The 19,556-nt window shown below is 40.7% G+C and overlaps 1 protein-coding gene across 16 annotated transcripts in view; it reads left to right on the top strand.

The window, feature by feature from the left end:
• Positions 1–19,556, top strand: part of RhoGEF2 (Rho guanine nucleotide exchange factor 2) — a 490,304-nt gene that overhangs the window by 405,014 nt on the left and 65,734 nt on the right. For all 16 annotated transcript variants that reach the window (XM_069331287.1, XM_045739737.2, XM_069331284.1 and 13 more), the window contains 3 exons: positions 1,850–2,077; positions 5,234–5,486; positions 9,309–9,396. In XM_069331287.1, coding sequence (XP_069187388.1) covers positions 1,850–2,077; positions 5,234–5,486; positions 9,309–9,396 — 569 coding nt within the window. The remainder of the gene's footprint in view (positions 1–1,849; positions 2,078–5,233; positions 5,487–9,308; positions 9,397–19,556) is intronic.

Here is a 19,556-nt window from a genome sequence, read left to right on the forward strand (position 1 = left end):
CAAGTGGTAAATATTTATTTCACGTTCATAAAATATATTCTGTATCCTGCATCTTAATATTTTTGTCTAAGCCTGCCTGATTCCTTATAAACAAAATGCCATTTTCATGCCACTACTTGAAATAATTAATTATTGTAATTTTATTTTGGTTATATACATTGGCACCTCCAAAATCTGGATTATATTATTCTGGATTCATGTGCAATGCCAGTTTCCAAAAACAATTCCAATTATTTTACTCAAAATGGTTTGTAATCTTCTTATTGCAAATCATACAATGCATGTTGCTGCATATTCAGACACATAATATATAAACAATAATTGTATGTACATATATTATAAATAATATATCTGCTCTAGAAAAATATGTAGGGAGCCGGTCGGCCGAGCGGACAGCACGCTGGACTTGTGATCCTGTGGTCCTGGGTTCGATCCCAGGCGCCGGCGAGAAACAATGGGCAGAGTTTCTTTCACCCCATGCCCCTGTTACCTAGCAGTAAAATAGGTACCTGGGTGTTAGTCAGCTGTCACGGGCTGCTTCCTGGGGGTGGAGGCCTGGTCGAGGACCGGGCCGCGGGGACACTAAAGCCCCGAAATCATCTCAAGATAACCTCAAGATGTAACATTTTGTTTTCAGTTGTATTTTTTATTGCATGGGCGGGTGTTGGTAACCCACTGACAGCGGTATCGTGCAGTTATTATACTGTGCCGTGTAGCATTATACAGTAAACAAACATTTCTATTTCTCACAGTAAATAGACATTGATGTTCCATGTAAATAAGTTTTCAATACAATGTGGGGAAAAATTCTATACTAAAAGATTAGTCCAATCATAACTTCTTTGGATTTCACAAATATTTCAGAATGGTTAAAATCTTGCAAAATTCGAGAATAAAGAATATTGATGAAATTAATTATAATGTTGTAAATACAGTAATAAGCACTTAGCTTATTATTCACTTACATTAGTTGAATCATTTATTTTTGGAGTGGAAGTAGATTAGAGAAAGCTTAATAAAGTAAATTTTCAGTGAGCATGAAATAGCATCCTTCCCCATACTCCGTCTACGTAAAACATAAGCAAGAAACAAGTAACACTTAGTAGGCCAGCTATAGGCTTAAGGCCTGTGCAGGAAAATCTCTGAAAAAAAAAGAGAAATCTTTCCAACAATTACAGGTTGTGGCCTCTATAGATGCACACACCATAGCAGAAACTCCATCTTTATTAACTTTAAAGCTTTGAATAATTTCTTGTAATCCAATTTGCCAGCATTTCTGACAGTACACCTCTCCCAACTAAATTGCTTTAATGTGTATTATACACATGAGAAAAGTTAAATATGTTTTTGAAGAACACAACATGCAATTTTATGTCTAGTGTTCCCACAGCTACCACATCAGCACTAAGTTTCTTGTCAGAAATCCTTTTCATACCTATATTGTGCCATCTGGTAAACTTTTGCAGCCATCCTGAATTGGCCTTGAAGTCCTCAGGCCAGTTAGCACCATTCATTTAACTGCATACTGTGTCTGGTATCAAACTTGGTCCATTGTTTAGAGGGATCTGTTATGTGGAGATCCCAATTTTGTAGGGACAGCATTTTTTAATATATATATTTATCTTTTGGAAAAGGTAGTGTAAAATAAAATACTAATAGGCTTATAAAATTTGAGCACGAGGGGAAAATGAGAGAATTGTTGTGACCACAAGTTCATTCAGACCTAAATTTGTTTTGTAAGCTATAGTACATTATATATTACAGTATATCCTTGTTGAGTTTAGATATAATAATGTTAAAAAGTACTGTATTATAACACTGTCCTAACATATTAAACTTTAATTTTCAGTACCCTTTGTTCATGGAGTCTTTACTAGCCTATACTGACAGCACTGTGCAACCAGAAGAGTATGACCAAATATCTCGAGCTCTAGAGAGAGCGCGGGAAATTTTAGCATTTGTTAATACAGCAGTACAAGAAGCCGAAAATAGTCAGAGACTAACCGAGATACAGCGGAAACTTGACCAGTCATCCTTAACAAAGAATAAACATGGCCACTCCGATGAATTAAAAGGGGTGAGTACAAAAACAGTGTGTGTTTGTAATGTTGTCTTGTATTCTATGTTCAGAAAGATATACCGTATTACAGAAAGATTATTGATCCACGATTTCTATATATGATATTTGCTTTATATATTTGTGATCACATATCTCTAGACATGATACATTTATGAACTTGGCAAGGGCAATAGAAAAGGAATTTGGAGAGTGATGATCATGTATGGAGTTGGCAGTGTTGTTAAATTCTGTGAAAAGTTTCTTTGCACGTAACAGTGCATGGATAAAAGTTAATGGTGTAACGAGTTACTAGTTTTATATTAATATCAGTGCATATCAGGGTATGCCACCCTAGATATTCAATAAATACACAAATAGGGCATGAGTGAAGTCTAGGTAAGAATTTTCATGAGTGGTTTACATATAGTGTACACACCCAATGTAAGTAATTGGAGTATGTCTGATTTGATGTATGCAGGTGATAAAAGTTCAGCTGAATTCTTTTAGCAGAGTAAAAAAGGACTGTGTAGACTTTTCTTATTTTGTTTAATTGTAAGAAATGACCATTAAAAGTGAATGTGGATTAAAGTAAAATTATGGAGGAGGAAAGTGAAGGGAGTTTTGCATGTGACATGTGAGAGAGAGGGAGTGGTCAGTTTAAATACCTGGGCTATGCATAATTGCTAAAAGAGGTATTGTATTTGTAAAATTCAAGATGAGATTATGGTCAGTCAGTCATGGAAGGAAATTGGCTGGTAAAATAAAGTCCTAGGTAGAAAACATCATGTGGTCTGAAAGTGAAAATTCAAGAGTTAGAGCAGTAGAAATGGACAAGCAGTGAAGAATGCTTGATGTTAGAATAGATTGAAAAAGGAATGAAAATGTTCAAGAATATGTGGATTATTAAAGTCATTAAACTGTTAAATTGAGGAGAACATACTAAGATGGTTTGGTCATGTTGAATTAATGGATAATGGTAGAGTGGTGTAGAGAGTGAAGTATTCAAGTAAATACCATATGAAGGAAGGAGAGGACACATCAGACTTGAAGTAAACTTTTTGCCCTCACTGTGCTACAAAATTTTTGAAATGGTTTTGTCTTTCAGTTGGGGCAGGGAGACAAGGTCTGTATCAGCTCAGTACCCAAGTGACTGCTCACGTTAAAAGAAAAGAACAGGAACAAACCAATTAAGACCTCATGGGAGTGATCATTTATATACATTGAGGTCAAATTAGTATTTTATCTACTGATTAGTATATTACCTGCTATACTAACTACCAGCAGGTGGCAGCACTAACTGCCTCAGTAGGGAACAGAGAAGCTACTTCCACTTGAAGGCCAATAGATTCATGCACTCTTAAAAAATAGAACTTCAAATGTGTTACCAAGAGTAACTGAGGAACAACTCGGAGAATGGCATGTTTTATTCAATGCATTGCTCTTCTTTCTAAGCAGGGGCTTCTCAGTTGCTTCCTGTGCAGACTTACCATTGCACAGCCACTAAGACACCCAAATGGAAAAAATGGGGAACTTACCCAATCAAGCACCACAAACAGGAGCATCGTGGGAAATGAGTCGACCAGCACAGAAAACACGTGTGCCTCACTACCAACATGAGCGAGAGAGAAAAGACTACCTATTGGGTATAGGTGTTCTTTCACCTTAGGGTGTGTAGTATCTTGGTGGTCCATTGTTTTAAATAAAGGAGTGTTAGTCAATGTACTTTCACTCTTAGTTTTATTTCTATCACTGATGATTCACATGTGGCTTGTATTGGTAGAGAAATGGAAATCACGGTTTAATACATTCACAAATTATGAGAGATAACAGTATACTTGTACCTATCTAAGGTATAAATATCTTTTCTTTTGTGAACACTTGCGCTGCTTACAGAATGACAGCAGTCATTATAAATTGAACTCTATAAATCTATAAATTGTCATCCACACTTCTGTGGAAATAAACATTCCATTCACCTGGACTCTAGGAGACTCGAACCATGGATCCTATGTGTGTGAGGCCTTATTGACTGGGCTTATGAGCTTCAGCCTCACATGCGTGGGGTCCACATTTCGAGTCTTGAATGGGACAGCCCAGGTGAATGGGACAGCCTCTATTCTTGCAGAGTTAGTGTCCTATCCCAGATGGTCCAAACTGGATGTACACCATTCTTTCATTTTGTCCTCGTATCCCAGCTCTTGGCATGTCCTTATCTCCTCTCCAAGTGCTATATGGTCATATTTGCTTAGACATATTCTGCTGATGTTTACTTTTCATGGACACTAAATTCAGAGCAAAGCTCACATATTTCCTTCTGCCCGTTGTTCCTAGGAATGGTAGTCTTGGACAAGTGGAGGAGGGTATGCACTCCTCTCCCTGTGTCCATGTGCAACCGATGGTAATACATGAAGGGATGAGGTATTATAGAAATGTGATGTGCCAACCTGTCCTCTTACAAAGAATGTTGCATTTTACATAAGGCCAAATATTGTCACGCTTAAAAATGGAAGCGACTCGCAAAAATGACGTACTGTCCCGTTTTCTGTTTAGAGTCCTCTGATAGGTTAGGAGAAGACACTTTAATTTGACTGTTTTCTTGGCGGGAAACTTTAGGAGGACGGGCTGGATGTGAAGTGAAGTGGAGTGCTATAATATCATTAGCTCAACTTGGAGGATAACTTTGACGCCAATCCCATGCTATGATGTATGATCCATAGAGCATATAACCTCAGAAAGAAATTGTTAGTGTTAGAATTACAAGAGTAGGTATTATGGCTTGAATCACACCTCCCACAACTCTTGCCTACTGAATATACTTGTCTCTCATGAAGGGTAATGTCCTGGTCACAGGACCACAACACTTTAAAATGGAGTCAAAATCTGACCATTCCCATCCGTAACACAATATAACTAGTGTTGAGTCTCCATGTGCATCACTCAATTAGTGAAACTGTCACACTTGAACTGAACTTAATCTTGAGTTTTCTAATATTTCTTATCCCACTTCACCTTTTGTTTTTTTCTCTACATGACTTTGATCCCAGTTTATACATTTTTTGTGCATTATATTATCAAAATCTACGTTGTAGATTTCTCTACATGACATGATCCCAGTTTATACATTTTTTGTGCATTATATTATCATATTAATCTTAAACATTTTTCTTCCAACAGAATTTGGACCTGACCAAACATCGGCTAATATATGAGGGTCTATTAACATGGAGAATTGCGAAGGGTCAGAAAAATATCGATCTCTTGGTTTTGCTTCTGGATGAATTTATTGTCCTTTTACAAAAAGCAGATGATAAATACGTCCTTAAAAATCACTCCATTATCAAATCCCTTGGCAAAGATGATAACAAGTTAACTCACTCGCCTATTATTAAATACGGACCATCGATGCTCTTCAGGGCAGTAGCAACAGGTCAGTTGAAAAATAATTGTGCAGTTTTGTATACTTTTTATTTATGTAGAATTCTTTAAGTTTTCTGCTCTTTCATTTTCATACACTGCACCATTTCTTGAGCAGAAAGCATCCTTTGAAGCTTCCTGTAGCAACTGAAGCTTTGACTTCCAATGGAAAATACTGAGTGACCTCAGTTCCAATAGATATTCTCCAGTTTCAGTTTGTAGATGACCTGGAACCTCCTATCAGTTCTTCACACACAGTTCTTTGTCATTCTCCAAGTGTGTTCCTCCCTCTTCCTGCACAGCTCAGGAAGGGAAGCAATGTAGTGAATTGTTTTGTATAGATATTCAACAATAAGACATTGAATCCATATGAAAATCACATTTCTGAGGAGAATCATTTTGTTACTCTTGGTTAAGAATCCTCCTTTCCTCTGATCCTTTTCATCTTTCACTACCACCGGTAGTGGTAGTGAAAGGGAGGGAGGGAGGGAGCCAGTCGGCCGAGCGGACAGCACGTGCGACTTGTGATCCTGTGGTCCTGGGTTCGATCCCAGGCGCCGACGAGAAACAATGGGCAGAGTTTCTTTCACCCTATGCCCCTGTTACCTAGCAGTAAAATAGATACCTGGGTGTTAGTCAGCTGTCATGGGCTGCTTCCTGGGGGTGGAGGCCTGGTCGAGGACCAGGCCGCGGGGACACTAAAAAAGCCCCGAAATCATCTCAAGATAACCTCAAGATAACCACCACCCAGCACTAGTTACACAAGCCTCTACTCGTCAGCCTGCTACATTTGCAATTTATTATATCCGTCCTTGTTCATCAAACAATATTCTTGATATTGTGAGATATGTTGACCTGGAGATAACTTTCTCACTCACCCTCATGCAATAAAACCATTTCCAGCTTTTCTTTATTTTCTAACACTAAACCTTTCATTTGCTGCAATTTTTTTTTTTTTTTTAGTATTGTACTGTCCAGTCAAGTCAAGTGGTAGGTTACCCTTGTTCTTGTTAAGTATAAGAAAAAAGGTACTGTACTGTACAGGCACACCTCCAAAATCCGGCTTGTGTTGTTCCGGACCTAACCTAATGCACGGTGGTTTTCATAAGGCACCAGCTGTTTCTCTTAAAGTTAATGTTGAGTCTGTCTACAAAAATTGCTAAAAACATGATTGGGGCCGCTTTTCTAGTTACCATTTGTACCCAAATATTTTCCACACACTATTTGCAAATTTCATTGAGCAAAATTTAAATTTTATATTATATGATGGACTACTACCAGGAGAAGTAGTGACTATAGAGAGCCTGACTATAATAACATTTCTTCCTCATTTCCAGTACATTACTACTTCCAATCCCGCTCATTAAAGCTTATGACACCAAATGGACCAGGCCCATCAACTTTCCCATGCCCAAGAAATATTTTGGAAACTCATTCTAATAAATAATGAAAGTGATATGGTCTCATAGCCATTTTCAGAATACCATTTCCAGGAGGGCTTTCCTCAAAAGCCCTCCCAGATTTACCCAACCTGGCAACTCCAAACCTTATGCATCCCACCAGGTTCCTGCAAATCGGAAGCACCTACTGAAGGCCAGAAATAGAATCCAGTGCTCTCAGTAGGGAGCAAGGGCATCTGGGTGTACTAGATCAACCCTGCCCAAAAGGGAAAAACTAGTAGAAAGGTAGAGCACTCAAAAACAAGCAGTTTGGTGCTTGTTGAGAAACAACCAGTGCCATCGAGAAACGCTGGCAACCCTGGGAACTCTGAACATACTCGTTAACCAGTTCCAACTACTGTACTAGTTAGATATATTTCACCACAACCAAATGGCAGCCCCCAGCTAACTAGGACTCCAGCCAGCTGATCACCAGAGTCAAGTGTCTTGTGCATTTTCCGTTTGTTGCACATGCTTGGTTAGCCACACTTTCTAGACAGATGGATGTTGTGGGGAGTCTCTTATTAGCACTGCCTGTGACATCCTTCTACCAATATGGTTCCTTGTCTGCTTCCTTTCTTGGCCCTCTTGGGGACCTCCTGTCAGTTCTACTGTTATCTTAAGCCTTTATTTGGCATGTTCATGGGGGTTTTCTCCTCGGCCGGCCAGGAGTCTGGCTTTTCCAGTTGACCTGGTTATTTGGCATAATTCTGTTGTGGGCTCATGCTCACAGCAGAATTATGTTGTGAGTATGAGGCTCATGGTTGGTTGGTTCTTGCTTAGGGTCTTTAATTCTTGCATGTATGTACTCATTCCTTCGTTGTGCAGTTTTGCTATACTATTGCACCTTCTTGAGTTTTTGGGTTCTTGGTTGGAACTCAGTGGTTGTGTGGAGGCCAGGGTCTTGGGCCTGTTGGTTTGCCCATGGGGTGGTGTTTTGGCTCTGGGCTTGTCTAGTGCTGTATTGTCCTTTTTAGCTCTGTGGGGTTCTTTGGCTCTTTGTTGGCTTCAGGGGGCCTCTCTCTGCTTTGGAGTTAGGTTTTTGTACCCTTCATTTTTTTAGGGCTTCTCCAGGGGATTACTTGGCTCCTCTTTGTCGAGCGTTCAGCAGGTTTGCCACACCATGACACATGCTGCAGCTTCCATGTCTTTCTCTGGGCTCCATGCTCTTCAGGTCTTGTTCTGCTTGCTCTATGGTGATATTATTATATATTTTTTTCTCTCTCTCTTTCTCGGTTCTGTCCCAATGCCCTGTGGTGGGTGTTTTCGTCTTGCACTTGGCTTTCCTCTGGTGGGCTTCTGTGCATTCACTTGGTCCTGGTGGCTTCTGTCCTCCGTGGCTCTGTTCCTGGCCTCCGTGTGAATTTGCTGTCTTCCCTCTCGTTTGGCTGCCACATAGGTGCTTTCAAGTTGGGACCATTTGCTGGCTGGTGGTTTTTCTGGGTCTTGGTCCATTGCCATGCTTGGGTTTGCTGGTCACACATTTTGCCACAGTAGAAGTGTGTATTTTTTGTTTCTTTTGCCTGTTCTTTTTTTATATTTAATACTTGTGTTTTTATGTGGATTTATTTTATTCGGCACTGCTTTTGTTCCTTTGGCCCTGGTAGACATTTTGGTTGTCTGCTGGGTCCTTATGTTTGGCCAAGTCTGTGGGCTGTCCTCAAGCTGGTGTTCTTTGGGTGTTCACGGCTTTGTCCGCTGTGCTTTCTGTTCTCCAAAGCTGTTCTCCTTTTCTTGGTGGTGAAACTAACAGTGAAATGACCTACCTGCTGAGTGTCTTATTTTCCTTTTATATACTTTTGTACTGCTGTTGCTCGTTTTCTCTCGCTTTAACTTTCTGGTGGCTATTTCCTCGGTTAGTGATGAAATATTTTCTGCTTTCTGTGACATTGTGAGGCGGACCTGGTTTGGGCCTCTGGTCTCGGGTGGACTTTTCATGGCTCACAAGAGCCTAGTGTGATTTGATAGGTGTGGAGCTATCCAGGATAGCTAGCAATAGGAAGCCATCTTGGACCCACCAGAAAGAGGCGTTTCATTACACTGAGTGCTAGATTTTCTGAGAAATTAAAAATTAGCGGGGGAGATCCAGCTGCTGAATTTGGTCTGTTGTTAAAAGGGATCTATTATAAGGTCTGAATTTGAGAGGTGCCACTGTACAGTACTGCATTCATTTGCCTATTTTCCTTTACATAAACTTTTAAAATGTTAAGTTTGATATTGGGAAGACAATAGTTTGTGTTCAGTGCAAGTTTATAGAGGGAATTCAAGTGAAAATGTGATACTGTTGCTGAGCTAAAACTGGAACTGCCACATTTTCTTTGTAATTCCCCTTGTACTGTGTTTAATATGTATTTTGTTATCAATCATTGCTAATGCATTTGATCTTTCCTCAACAGACAATTGTGCTTTCTTCATAGTCACAACCCAGTCAGTAGGAGCTCAGATCTATGAGCTTGTTACCTCATCACCCAGTGAGCGGAAAGTGTGAGTACAAAGTTTAATATTTTTTGGCACTTGTGTAGTGACATCTGTGATGGCATTGTGTTTACACAGGGGTGGATTCGGCTGGTTTTCCTGATTTGGCTATTAAAATTCTTAGAGTTCGCTGAACCAGTTTTTAATCCTTTCAGTTCATTCATGATTTCTACTCGTAATGAATTTCTTTTATATAAAAACATGCAATAAAATTAATGTGTATATTTGCAAGCATCAACATTATTATTATATAAAAATTACTGTTCAGAAGGTAATTCTGTGGTAGATCATAGACCCCCTGAGAGATAGGTAGACCCTATCAAATGCTGGTGCATGCATACAGAGCATGTTTGTCTGGTTGATTTCTGTTTTCAGTACGTGTTTAAACACAATAGTGGTTGGTTGTGGTCCGTGTGCTTCACGTGCACCTGACCATTTTTATCAATTTTATTTGCTTCACATAAATATTGTTTAAATTGGTGTAAATGTTTTAGAGTACAATGCTCAGGAGAACCAGAGACTGAAGTGAGTGAGTGGAGTTGTACATGGAATATTAAATTCAACATAAACAAGTGTCTCATAATGGAATGTGCCACAGGTGAAAACAGGCCACACTGAACCTGCAAATTTTGTGGAAAGATGTTAGTGTCTGATAAGGAAGGAGGTCTAGGAGTGGTTCTGGATAGTAAACTGTCACCAGTAGACCATATAAAAGGCATTGTAAGAGGAGCCCACGCTATGCTAGCAAATTTCAGAATCATGTTTATGTATTTGGATAGAAAAATATTAAAGAAACTGTTCATAAAGAAACTGTTCCGCAGTTTGTGAGACCAAATTTTTAATATGCAGCAGCAGTGTGGTGCCTATATCTCAAGCAGTGCATGAACTGATTGGAAAGAATGCAAAGACATGCTACAAAATAATTCCCAAAATATAAGAACATAAGCTATGAGAATAAGCTGGAAACATTAAACATGACAAGGCTAGAAGATGGGAGGAAAGAGAGGCAAAATGATCACTACTTACAGGTTAGTAATAGCAATTGACAAAATAGGCAAAGGAATTTTTTTAACCTTCAACTTCAAGAACAAGAGGTCATAAGATTTAAGCTAAGGAAACAAAGATGCCAAAAATGTTTGAAAGTTCTCTTTTTCTAACAGAGTGGTAGACAATTGGAACAAGTTAAGCGAGGTGGTGGTGGATGCCAAACCACCAATAGTTTCAAAGCATCATATAATAGAGTAATAGGAAGATGGGATACTAGGAGTATAGCTCTCATCCCGTAACTACACTTAGGAAAAGGAAATTACACTTGGGTAATTACACACACACACACACACATACATATAGTATAGGATAGGAATTTGCAGCTGTTTCAGTTATTTATATCAATTTCCATATCTGAAGAAGCACATTAATAAACTGGAAAGTGTGCAAAGACATGCTCCTAAATGGCTTCCAGGACTGGGAAAAAAAAGAGCTACGAGGAGAGGCTAAAGATGTTTAATTTGCCAAAGCTGGAAAATAAAAGAAAGAAGCAACATAAATCACTATGTGCAAAATAGCAACAATCGACAAACTAGAGGAATTGTTGAAACTTGCAATTTCAAGAACAAAAGGCCATAGATTCAAGCTAAGGAAACAAATGTACCAAAAAATTTAAAGTTCTCTTTTACAAAATGGTAAATGACTACCAAAATATCTAGTCATAATTACTGTACCTCGTAATTAATAATAAATAAGATAATACTTCGTAAGCAAGTAATTTCAAAGCATCATACAAAACAGACAAGATAGCACTAGCATAGCTCACATCCTGTAACTACACTTAGATAATTATACAGTACTGTACAGTACTTAGATAATTGCACACATACGTTTATGCACATTCACACATACATTTATGCACATTCACACATGCATACATTCTCTCTTTTCTCTCAACCGATCCCCTTGGGCTGGACGGTAGATTGATGGTCTCGCTTTATGCAGGTTGGTATTCAATTCCCAAATAGTCAAAGTGGTTGCGCACCATTCCTATTTCCTGTCCTATCCCAACTCCTTACCCTGGCTATTTCCAAGTGCTATATATTCATAAGGGCTTGGCGCTCTCGGCTAATAGTTCCTGTCTCTCTTTCTCTCATTCTGTTTCATATTCCCTTTCGTAGAAAACTACCAGGCATATAAGCATGCACATGCATAAATGCGCACAGTCCGTGATGATCCATCCATGACCTCGTATTGTTGTTGTTATAAAGTCGGTGAGCGTGTGCATTATTACAACAATGGTGCAAACGGGATACAATATTATGAAATTTTTTGGCATACACACCTGCTGGAGTATACCTCAGTAATATTTAATTAAAAATGGCTGGTACAAAATATCTACTCCGATTATTCGTTTATCATAATGAATTGTATATTGCATGTACGGGTTACATTAGTGTTCTTTTGTGATTCTATTATATTTAATCCTTTTTTTAACTGCAATACTTTTCCATCCCTAAAGGGAAAGTATCCCTCCCTCCCATTAAAGTGAGACACTGGATGGAGATGATGATGATTAGTAACTATCACATATATGCTGCTTGTCTTATCAGTTGTGTACTGTGTGTATAATGATCGATGGGCATACAGAGCTCCTAAGAAACGCATCATAATTTAAAATTTTAAGTGAATAGGAATCGGTACCTAGACCTCCCTCCAAACACAATACAGAATATTGAAGATGCAAACATCTAAATTAATAATAGTTCACAGATTTTGTATGGGTTTCACTTATGGGGTAAGGCTTATTCCCTGTGATTTACAGCCTCAGGGGCTTTGCTTAGCCCCTTGGTTCTGGACACTAAATTCTCATGGGTGTAACTGACTTAGAATAACACCAGGCAAAAGTCCACACAGGTATGGTGTTGTAGCAATGTGAAGGTAATAATAATAATATGATGTTCAACAGCATCTTTGCCTTGAGGTGAAGATGCTGTTGAGGGAATAACAGTTATGTTGTGGAGATAACGAGATTATGTTACTGAGGTAACTGTGTTTGATGGTTTTGGTTAGGGAGTTTTTCTGTTTAGTTGGAATGATGGTGGTATATATTGTACTGTATATAGATGATGGCATTGTGTGGTGGTAATGATGTATGTTGTGGTGGTGGTGACAAAGTTGTGGTGAGATGTAATGAGGAGTAATTAGTATGGTGTGATATGTGGTTGGTGTGAAATTGTGAGACTCGTGTGTGCTGATAATGTTACCCCTTTCCACTTAATACCATAAGCATCTGTTACTTTTCTCTTTATTACCACGGGCACCTGTTACCCCTTGCACTTTATTACCACAGACACCTGTTCTCACAAAACTTGGTATTCATTTAATAAACCTTGGCTAGGTGGCACTAATTGCACTGTGAATGCGGCCACGTGTATAATGCGTGTCAATGGGAATGTGGCTACTAGTTTAGCATAAGTTCACGGAGGACATAGCCACTAGCATAAGTACACAGCATGTCCCACTTTTTGCGTTAGGAATCGCCATGTAATAGCAGAGATTTTTCATTTCATTTTTTTATTATGCACCCCATACCCATCCCGTGGGCGGTGGTGGAAAGGGTTACAGAGGCATATAATGGGTTCTGGAACTGAACCCCATAGTTCGTTTAGCTAAACAAGTGACAGTCTTGTGAAGCTAGTTATACAGTTAATATTACATACACATGTTCATACATATACAGTACATCCATGTACACAAATACATATCAATAATCGTTTTATATCACAAGTGATTCAACAAGAGGCTCACAAGTTTTTCTACAAGGCACTTTACATCTGGTGAGTCATGCAGTTACTAGTCTTGCACCACACCCATCTAACTGGGAAGCAGCTTTACAGTCATGTGCAGGCTGCACCTACAAGAAGCAAATTTTGAATACTTTGCTAAGATTCCTGACAGTACATCATTATGAATGAAGTACTGTACTTACACATTTCTTGGACACCATTGATGGTGTTCTCTGAATTCAGCTATTTCTCACATTCCGTTATATAATGACGCAAAATATGCGAATAATTCTGCTGATGACAGAATTTACATTTATTCAAATATACATCAGCAGATGTTGCAAAACTCTCAGAGGTACTTGTAGCCGAGCCTAAGCCTAGCAGTGGTAACACTAGGTCTGCTAACCTTATTGGATGACCCATAGATGTGCAGTTCTTCCTGCATAATAGAATGATAATAGATGGAGTAACTGGTGTGAATTTCACTTTGCCTCAAGTCTACAAGATTTTGCTGATGTTCTCGGAATATTACTGCCCTCAGTCTGCTCAAAGGCAGTCCCAAGATGGTAATCAATTCTCTCTTTATGCGCAAAGGTTTTAGCTAACTCATCAGTTCTATCATGCATTCTGAGTCCAATACGGGAAGAAACCCCACAGGAGATGAACTCTGACTCCATCATTGACTATTTCATTATATCTGTGTGTAGCTTGAGCAGAGAGGAAGGCTTAGGAAGCGAATGGGGTTGTTTACAAGGAAATATCACATGACCTATGGGGCGGTCAGGAAGTAATGACGTAGAGAACAGTAGGCATCTGTGAATGCCAGGTTGGCGAATTCATATTCTGGAAACAGTGAGGGCTTTGTTGATATGTAGACTAAATAGTGTACAGTATAGCTGTGGAGGAGGAGGGAGTAAGGGATAAGGTGGAGGTAAGGGAAGTGGTGGTGGTTAGTGAGGTGGGGGGGGGGGGTGATAACAGTATGTTAGGGTGTAACTATTGCTGGGTGGGGGGGGGGTAGCGTCGTCACGGTCTCTCAGGCTTAAGTGCGCGCGCCTGGCTGATCATGCTAACTACCACCGAGTTATAAAGAGCGTATGACTCAACTTCTTTGCTGTGGTAATAAATTATGTAGGTGTGTGGTGGAACACAAGAGCGTGGGGGATGGGGGTGGGGGGGGGGGTTACATCAGTGGTGAGATGGTGTTTTGACTGTACAAGTAACTGGTTGACACAACATGTGTGTGATGGGGGTAGCACTGCTGGGGTTAGAGATGGTTTAGTTGGTTTAGAGTTCTTTTGCACTTCAATCACGGCTTGGTTTATTTTATGACAGTTTCATTTGAATGCCCAGCAGGCCCACGTATGTTACACTTGGGCTGATCCAGCATTTCCTGCAGTAACTTGTTTATTTGCCTCATGAACATTTCCACGTTTGTTCTGGCATTTCCGGCATTGTTTCTTGTATTTCACGGAAATACAAGAAATACAAGAGGTTGTTGAAAACCTCGAGTCTCTAATGTTCACACATTGTTCTAGTGTCGTGTCTATGGAACTTCTGCTCTTCACTAGGTCTGTTTTGCATTTCTTAGCACATGCAGCCTTATCACGGAAGAACCATCTGCTCCAAACACCACACAAATACATATATATTTTATGGAGTGTTCACACTGCAAAATCTGGTTAGCCAAGCTGGAGTAACGAGAGCGGGAAGGTCAATTTCTAATTTGATTAAGGCAAAAAGGTTCGAGAAAATGTTCAGCAGTTGATTGAAGGTAGAGAGGCGGGGACAAAAAACCCGCGAAGCGAAGCGCTCTTTTTCCCTGCCATCCTTGCCTTAGACCCGACCGGCAGTACGTGTCCTGGCGAAGTGATCCATGCAAACTTGTGATAGATGTTTCAGGATGACAGGGATCTTGGAGGTAATGTTGTTGTTAGTGTGGAAGTCGGAGCTCCGAGCGCCACACTGACTGATGAAGATTAAGCCACTCAAGAGGTGGCACGGCCATGAATAGCCCATAAGAACCCCACATGTTGTTGATATGCTTATATGGGAGCAGTAGGTTGGTAACGTCATGTCAGGGGACGCCTCTTGTCTTGTGCGTTGGATCTTGACTTCTTGTAACCGATAGTGACGGTGAGACAGAGGAGGTACCGAGATGGTGATGTAAAGGGTGGACTACCGCAGGATGTAATAGTGAGTCGGGATAATAATGTGGAGGAGGTATGCTGAGAGATGTTAGGCTACTTTTTGTAATGAACCTTTTGTAAGAAGGCAAACGTTCCCGGCGCTTGTTCGCGATGATCCCGAGACTGAAGAATTTAAAATAGAATTAAAGTAAAGAATTCATACACTCCGTCAGTTGCTGTGGACCATGCTAGGCTGAACCGTTTGGTTAACTGGAGATCTAAGGGTTAGTTTTTGGTTGTGACTTTAAAAACAAAAGTTGTGCTTGTTGAAGTGTTAAGTGTTAGGAGTGCATGGTGTGTGCTGGCTGGGCGCTGTTGCACACAAGTCCTTGAGGCAAATGGCATGAGGTTATTAATGTGCATTTTGCGCCACCATTCATACCCTGGTTAAGAAGAGGCTACTGTGCCTCGAGGAAGCGGTTCATCACCACTACGAGGACCATTGTACCTTCTGAAGACGACCATTGTACCTTCTGAAGACACCCCCCCCCTTCCCCCTGTCTCGACTAATAGTGTCATGGTAACCAACGTACCAAATATAACGTACTATGAAAAGTCTAGCGGCTCGCACAAAATCTCGTTTTCTACGCATGGGTGGGCTAGGTTAGGTGGGCGGCTGGAGTTAGTGCACGTCTGGCCAGGTTAGGTTAGTACGGTGAATTTTGTACGTTGCGGCAAATCCAGAGAACGGGCTGCCTCCTGCCCCATAATTTCTTTAATACGGTTTGGGAATTTCTTGTTATTAATGTCCGTTTTTACTAGAGGTTTCACGGATTACATCACTGTTTTCCCTGTACGTCATTAAAACATGGTACTATAAGGGCACAGTGAAGACAGCAGACGTGCTGGCCTCTTGCCAAGTTGATCATTCTTATCCCTCAGTCCTCTTTCTGCCATGTCCAGTGAGGCTGCTTTTTTAGTTTCAAACACCTTTCAATATGGACTACGAATATTATATTTACAATGCAGATGACCAAGGCGACTTGACTCGTGTGTTGTGAATGTATGTTGTAATATTTTTATGGGATTAATAATGGTGATTATACAACCCGTCCTCGACTCAAGTCCATTACATCCAGCGGTCGCCCCCACAGACGCATTCATAAATTTTAACATGCTGTTCATTCAAAACAAGAATTTTCTCAAATATAAATTAATAATATGATATATTAGCATATTGTGCATATATAGGCATAGGTTAGGTAGGTTAGGTGGTTGGGTTCTGTTGGCGATTATTTGTATTTGTAGTACGTGGGTGAAGCATTTATAGCGTTGTGGTTCGAACAAAATTCGTCAGTGAAGCATTTGTTCCGGAAGTGTTCGAACGAAATGAGTTGAGTCGTGTGTAAATCTTTTTTCATTCATAAACAGGGGGTTTGGCGGGTGCATGGAATCACTTTTGGATCTTTGTTTGGAGGACGGGCTGGATTATAGAAGGAAACCTAAATGACGAGCCATGCGAATATGAGTTTAATTCCGAGTAAATAACGAAGGAAATATGGCGTCTTTTGGTGTAGTAATGTAGTTGTGTGGAACAAGTTCCTGGGGGACAAATAGGTTGTATTTCCAACCGACAAAAAACAGGACATTTTTAAAGACACCTTAGAGTTAGGTATTACGTAAAGTAGTTTAGGCGCGGAGCTGCATCAGATGAGGCAAGGGGCGTGCTGTGGGGCCTGGCCTGGTGGACGGGGCATGAAAAATGCAACATGGAGGGTGTCGGGGTACTCGGTAGGTAGAATTATCATGTATAGACTACAGCTGGACACGCGTGTGGAACATTCTGTAGAAGGATGAGGCTTCGTCCCCGGATCAAGTTAAACCGGAACATTCTGTAGAAGGATGAGGCTACGTCCCCGGATCAAGTTAAACCTCGTTTCGGTCCGTCCTGGACCATTCTCAAGTTGATTGTGAGAATGGTCCAGGACGGACCGAAACGTCGTCGTCCCTTCACCTTCTAGTGTGTGATCTGGTCAACATACTTCAGCCCCGTTATTGTGACTCATCGCCTGCAAGTTAAACCTCCTTTGTATGGACTTGGATTAATCAGGCTGTTGTTGCAGTTCGTCGCATCCTTGGTAGTCATAACAGACAAGTTTTCCGCGTATTTTCTCTGATACTAAATACTGAGAGATAATATATTTCCTAAATTCTTGTTAATATTTTGTATGAGTCGAAGGTTTGGATGGAACGGTAATGGCGATGGTTTGGTAGTTTTACAGGTGATCGGGCAGTGGTCTTGCCAGGTTGGGGAGGTTTGAGGTTGTTGTTGTTTCAGATTTAGCTACTCAGGACGAAGTGTCCATGTAGCACGGGCTATGGCGAGCCCGTAATGGTTAGAGGAAAAACTGAAGGTTTAATAATGGAGGAGAGGGGAGGCAAGGGCTGCAACCTGTCCTAAGGCCTGGCTCTTTAAAGCTGCAGCCATCTTCCAATTACGGGCTCACCATAGCCCGTGCTACATGGACACTTCGTCCTCAGTAGCTAAATCTTTAACAACAACAACAACATCCAAGACGCATTCGTCAGTTTTAACGTACTGTATATTTATATTAGGTTCGCTCTCGTATATAAATTATCATTATATATTAACGTTGTAGGTATATGCGTAGGTAATGTTAGGTGTTTAGGCTCTATTCGCGATTATTTGTATTTGTAGTACGTGGGTGAAGCATTTATGGAGGTGCGATTCGAACAAGGTCGTCAGTGAAGCACTGTTCGAGAAATGTTCGAATGTCATTAGTCAGCCCGTCCTCATAAACAATGGCCCAAGTTCATTCCATGCAACCGCCAAATACCGTTTATGAATGAAAACCGGTTGACACGTGACCCAACTGCCCTGGAAGCACAAACCGTAACTGACCCTATTTTCCGCTTGTTACAACTTGTAATAAAGTTGTTACATCTTGGCTTAACGTGTTTATGACGTATTAGAACGTTGTTACAACTTGCTATATTGATTTTTATAACTTGTTAGGTGTTAAATCTTATTCGAACGTTGTAGCAACGTCGTAGTTTCGCTGTGTGTTTGGCGGGTGATGACGTTAGAACACTTCCGGAACAAGTGCTTCACTGACGACTTTTGTTCGAACCACAACGCTGTAAACAGCCCGTCCTCCAAACAAAGATCCAAAAGTGATTCCATGCACCCGCCAAACCCCCTGTTTATGAATGAAAAGCGGTTTACACACGATTCACAACTGCTGACGTTCGAACATATCCGGAACAAGTGCTTCACTGACGAATTTTGTTCGAATCACAACACTATAAATGCTTCACCCACGTACTACAAATACAAATAATCGCCAACCGAACCTAAACACCTCACCTAACCTATGCCTATATATACACAATATGCCAATATATTATAATATTAATTTATACTTGAGAAAATTCCCGTTTTGAATGAACAGCATGTTAAAATTTATGAATGCGTCTGTGGGGTCGACCGCTGGATGTAATGGACTTGAGTCGAGGATGGGTTGCTGTAAATGCTTCACCCACGTACTACAAATACAAATAATCGCCAACAGAACCTAAACGCCTAACCTAAGCAATGCCTAAATATGCACAATATGCTAATATATAACAAAATTCATATTTGCGAAAATTCCTGTTTTGAATGAACAGCATGTTGATGAATGCGTCATTGGAGTCGACCGCTGGATGGAATGGACTTGGTCTTAGGATGGGTTGGTGGCTAGATTAATGAACATTTGGACGTTGTTGATGAGGACAGGTTGAAAGTGGGTGGTTTGGTATGTGGGAAAGAGAAGGAAGCTCCGAACTGCCACGATGGTGTGGAAATTTGTTTGAGGTTGATCTAGTAGTGGGAGGTTGTGACGGAGGTTGGGGAGGGGGATGTTGTAGTTGGAGGTTGTGACGGAGGTTGGGGAAGAGGTCTAGTTGTTGGAGGTTGTGACGCAGGTTGGGAAGGGGGTCTAGTAGTTGGGGGTTGTGACGCAAGTTGGGGAGGGGGTCTAGTAGTTGGGGGTTGTGACGGAGGTTGGGAAGGGGGTCTAGTAGTTGGGGGTTGTGACGGAGGTTGGGAAGGGGGTCTAGTAGTTGGGGGTTGTGACGGAGGTTGGGAAGGGGGTCTAGTAGTTGGGGGTTGTGACGGAGGTTGGGGAGGGGGTCTAGTAGTTGGGGGTTGTGACGGAGGTTGGGGAGGGAGTCTTACAGTTGGAGGTTGGAGTGAGGTAGA

The sequence above is a fragment of the Procambarus clarkii genome, chromosome 25 (genome assembly GCF_040958095.1).
Source record: "Procambarus clarkii isolate CNS0578487 chromosome 25, FALCON_Pclarkii_2.0, whole genome shotgun sequence".
NCBI lineage: Eukaryota > Metazoa > Arthropoda > Malacostraca > Decapoda > Cambaridae > Procambarus > Procambarus clarkii.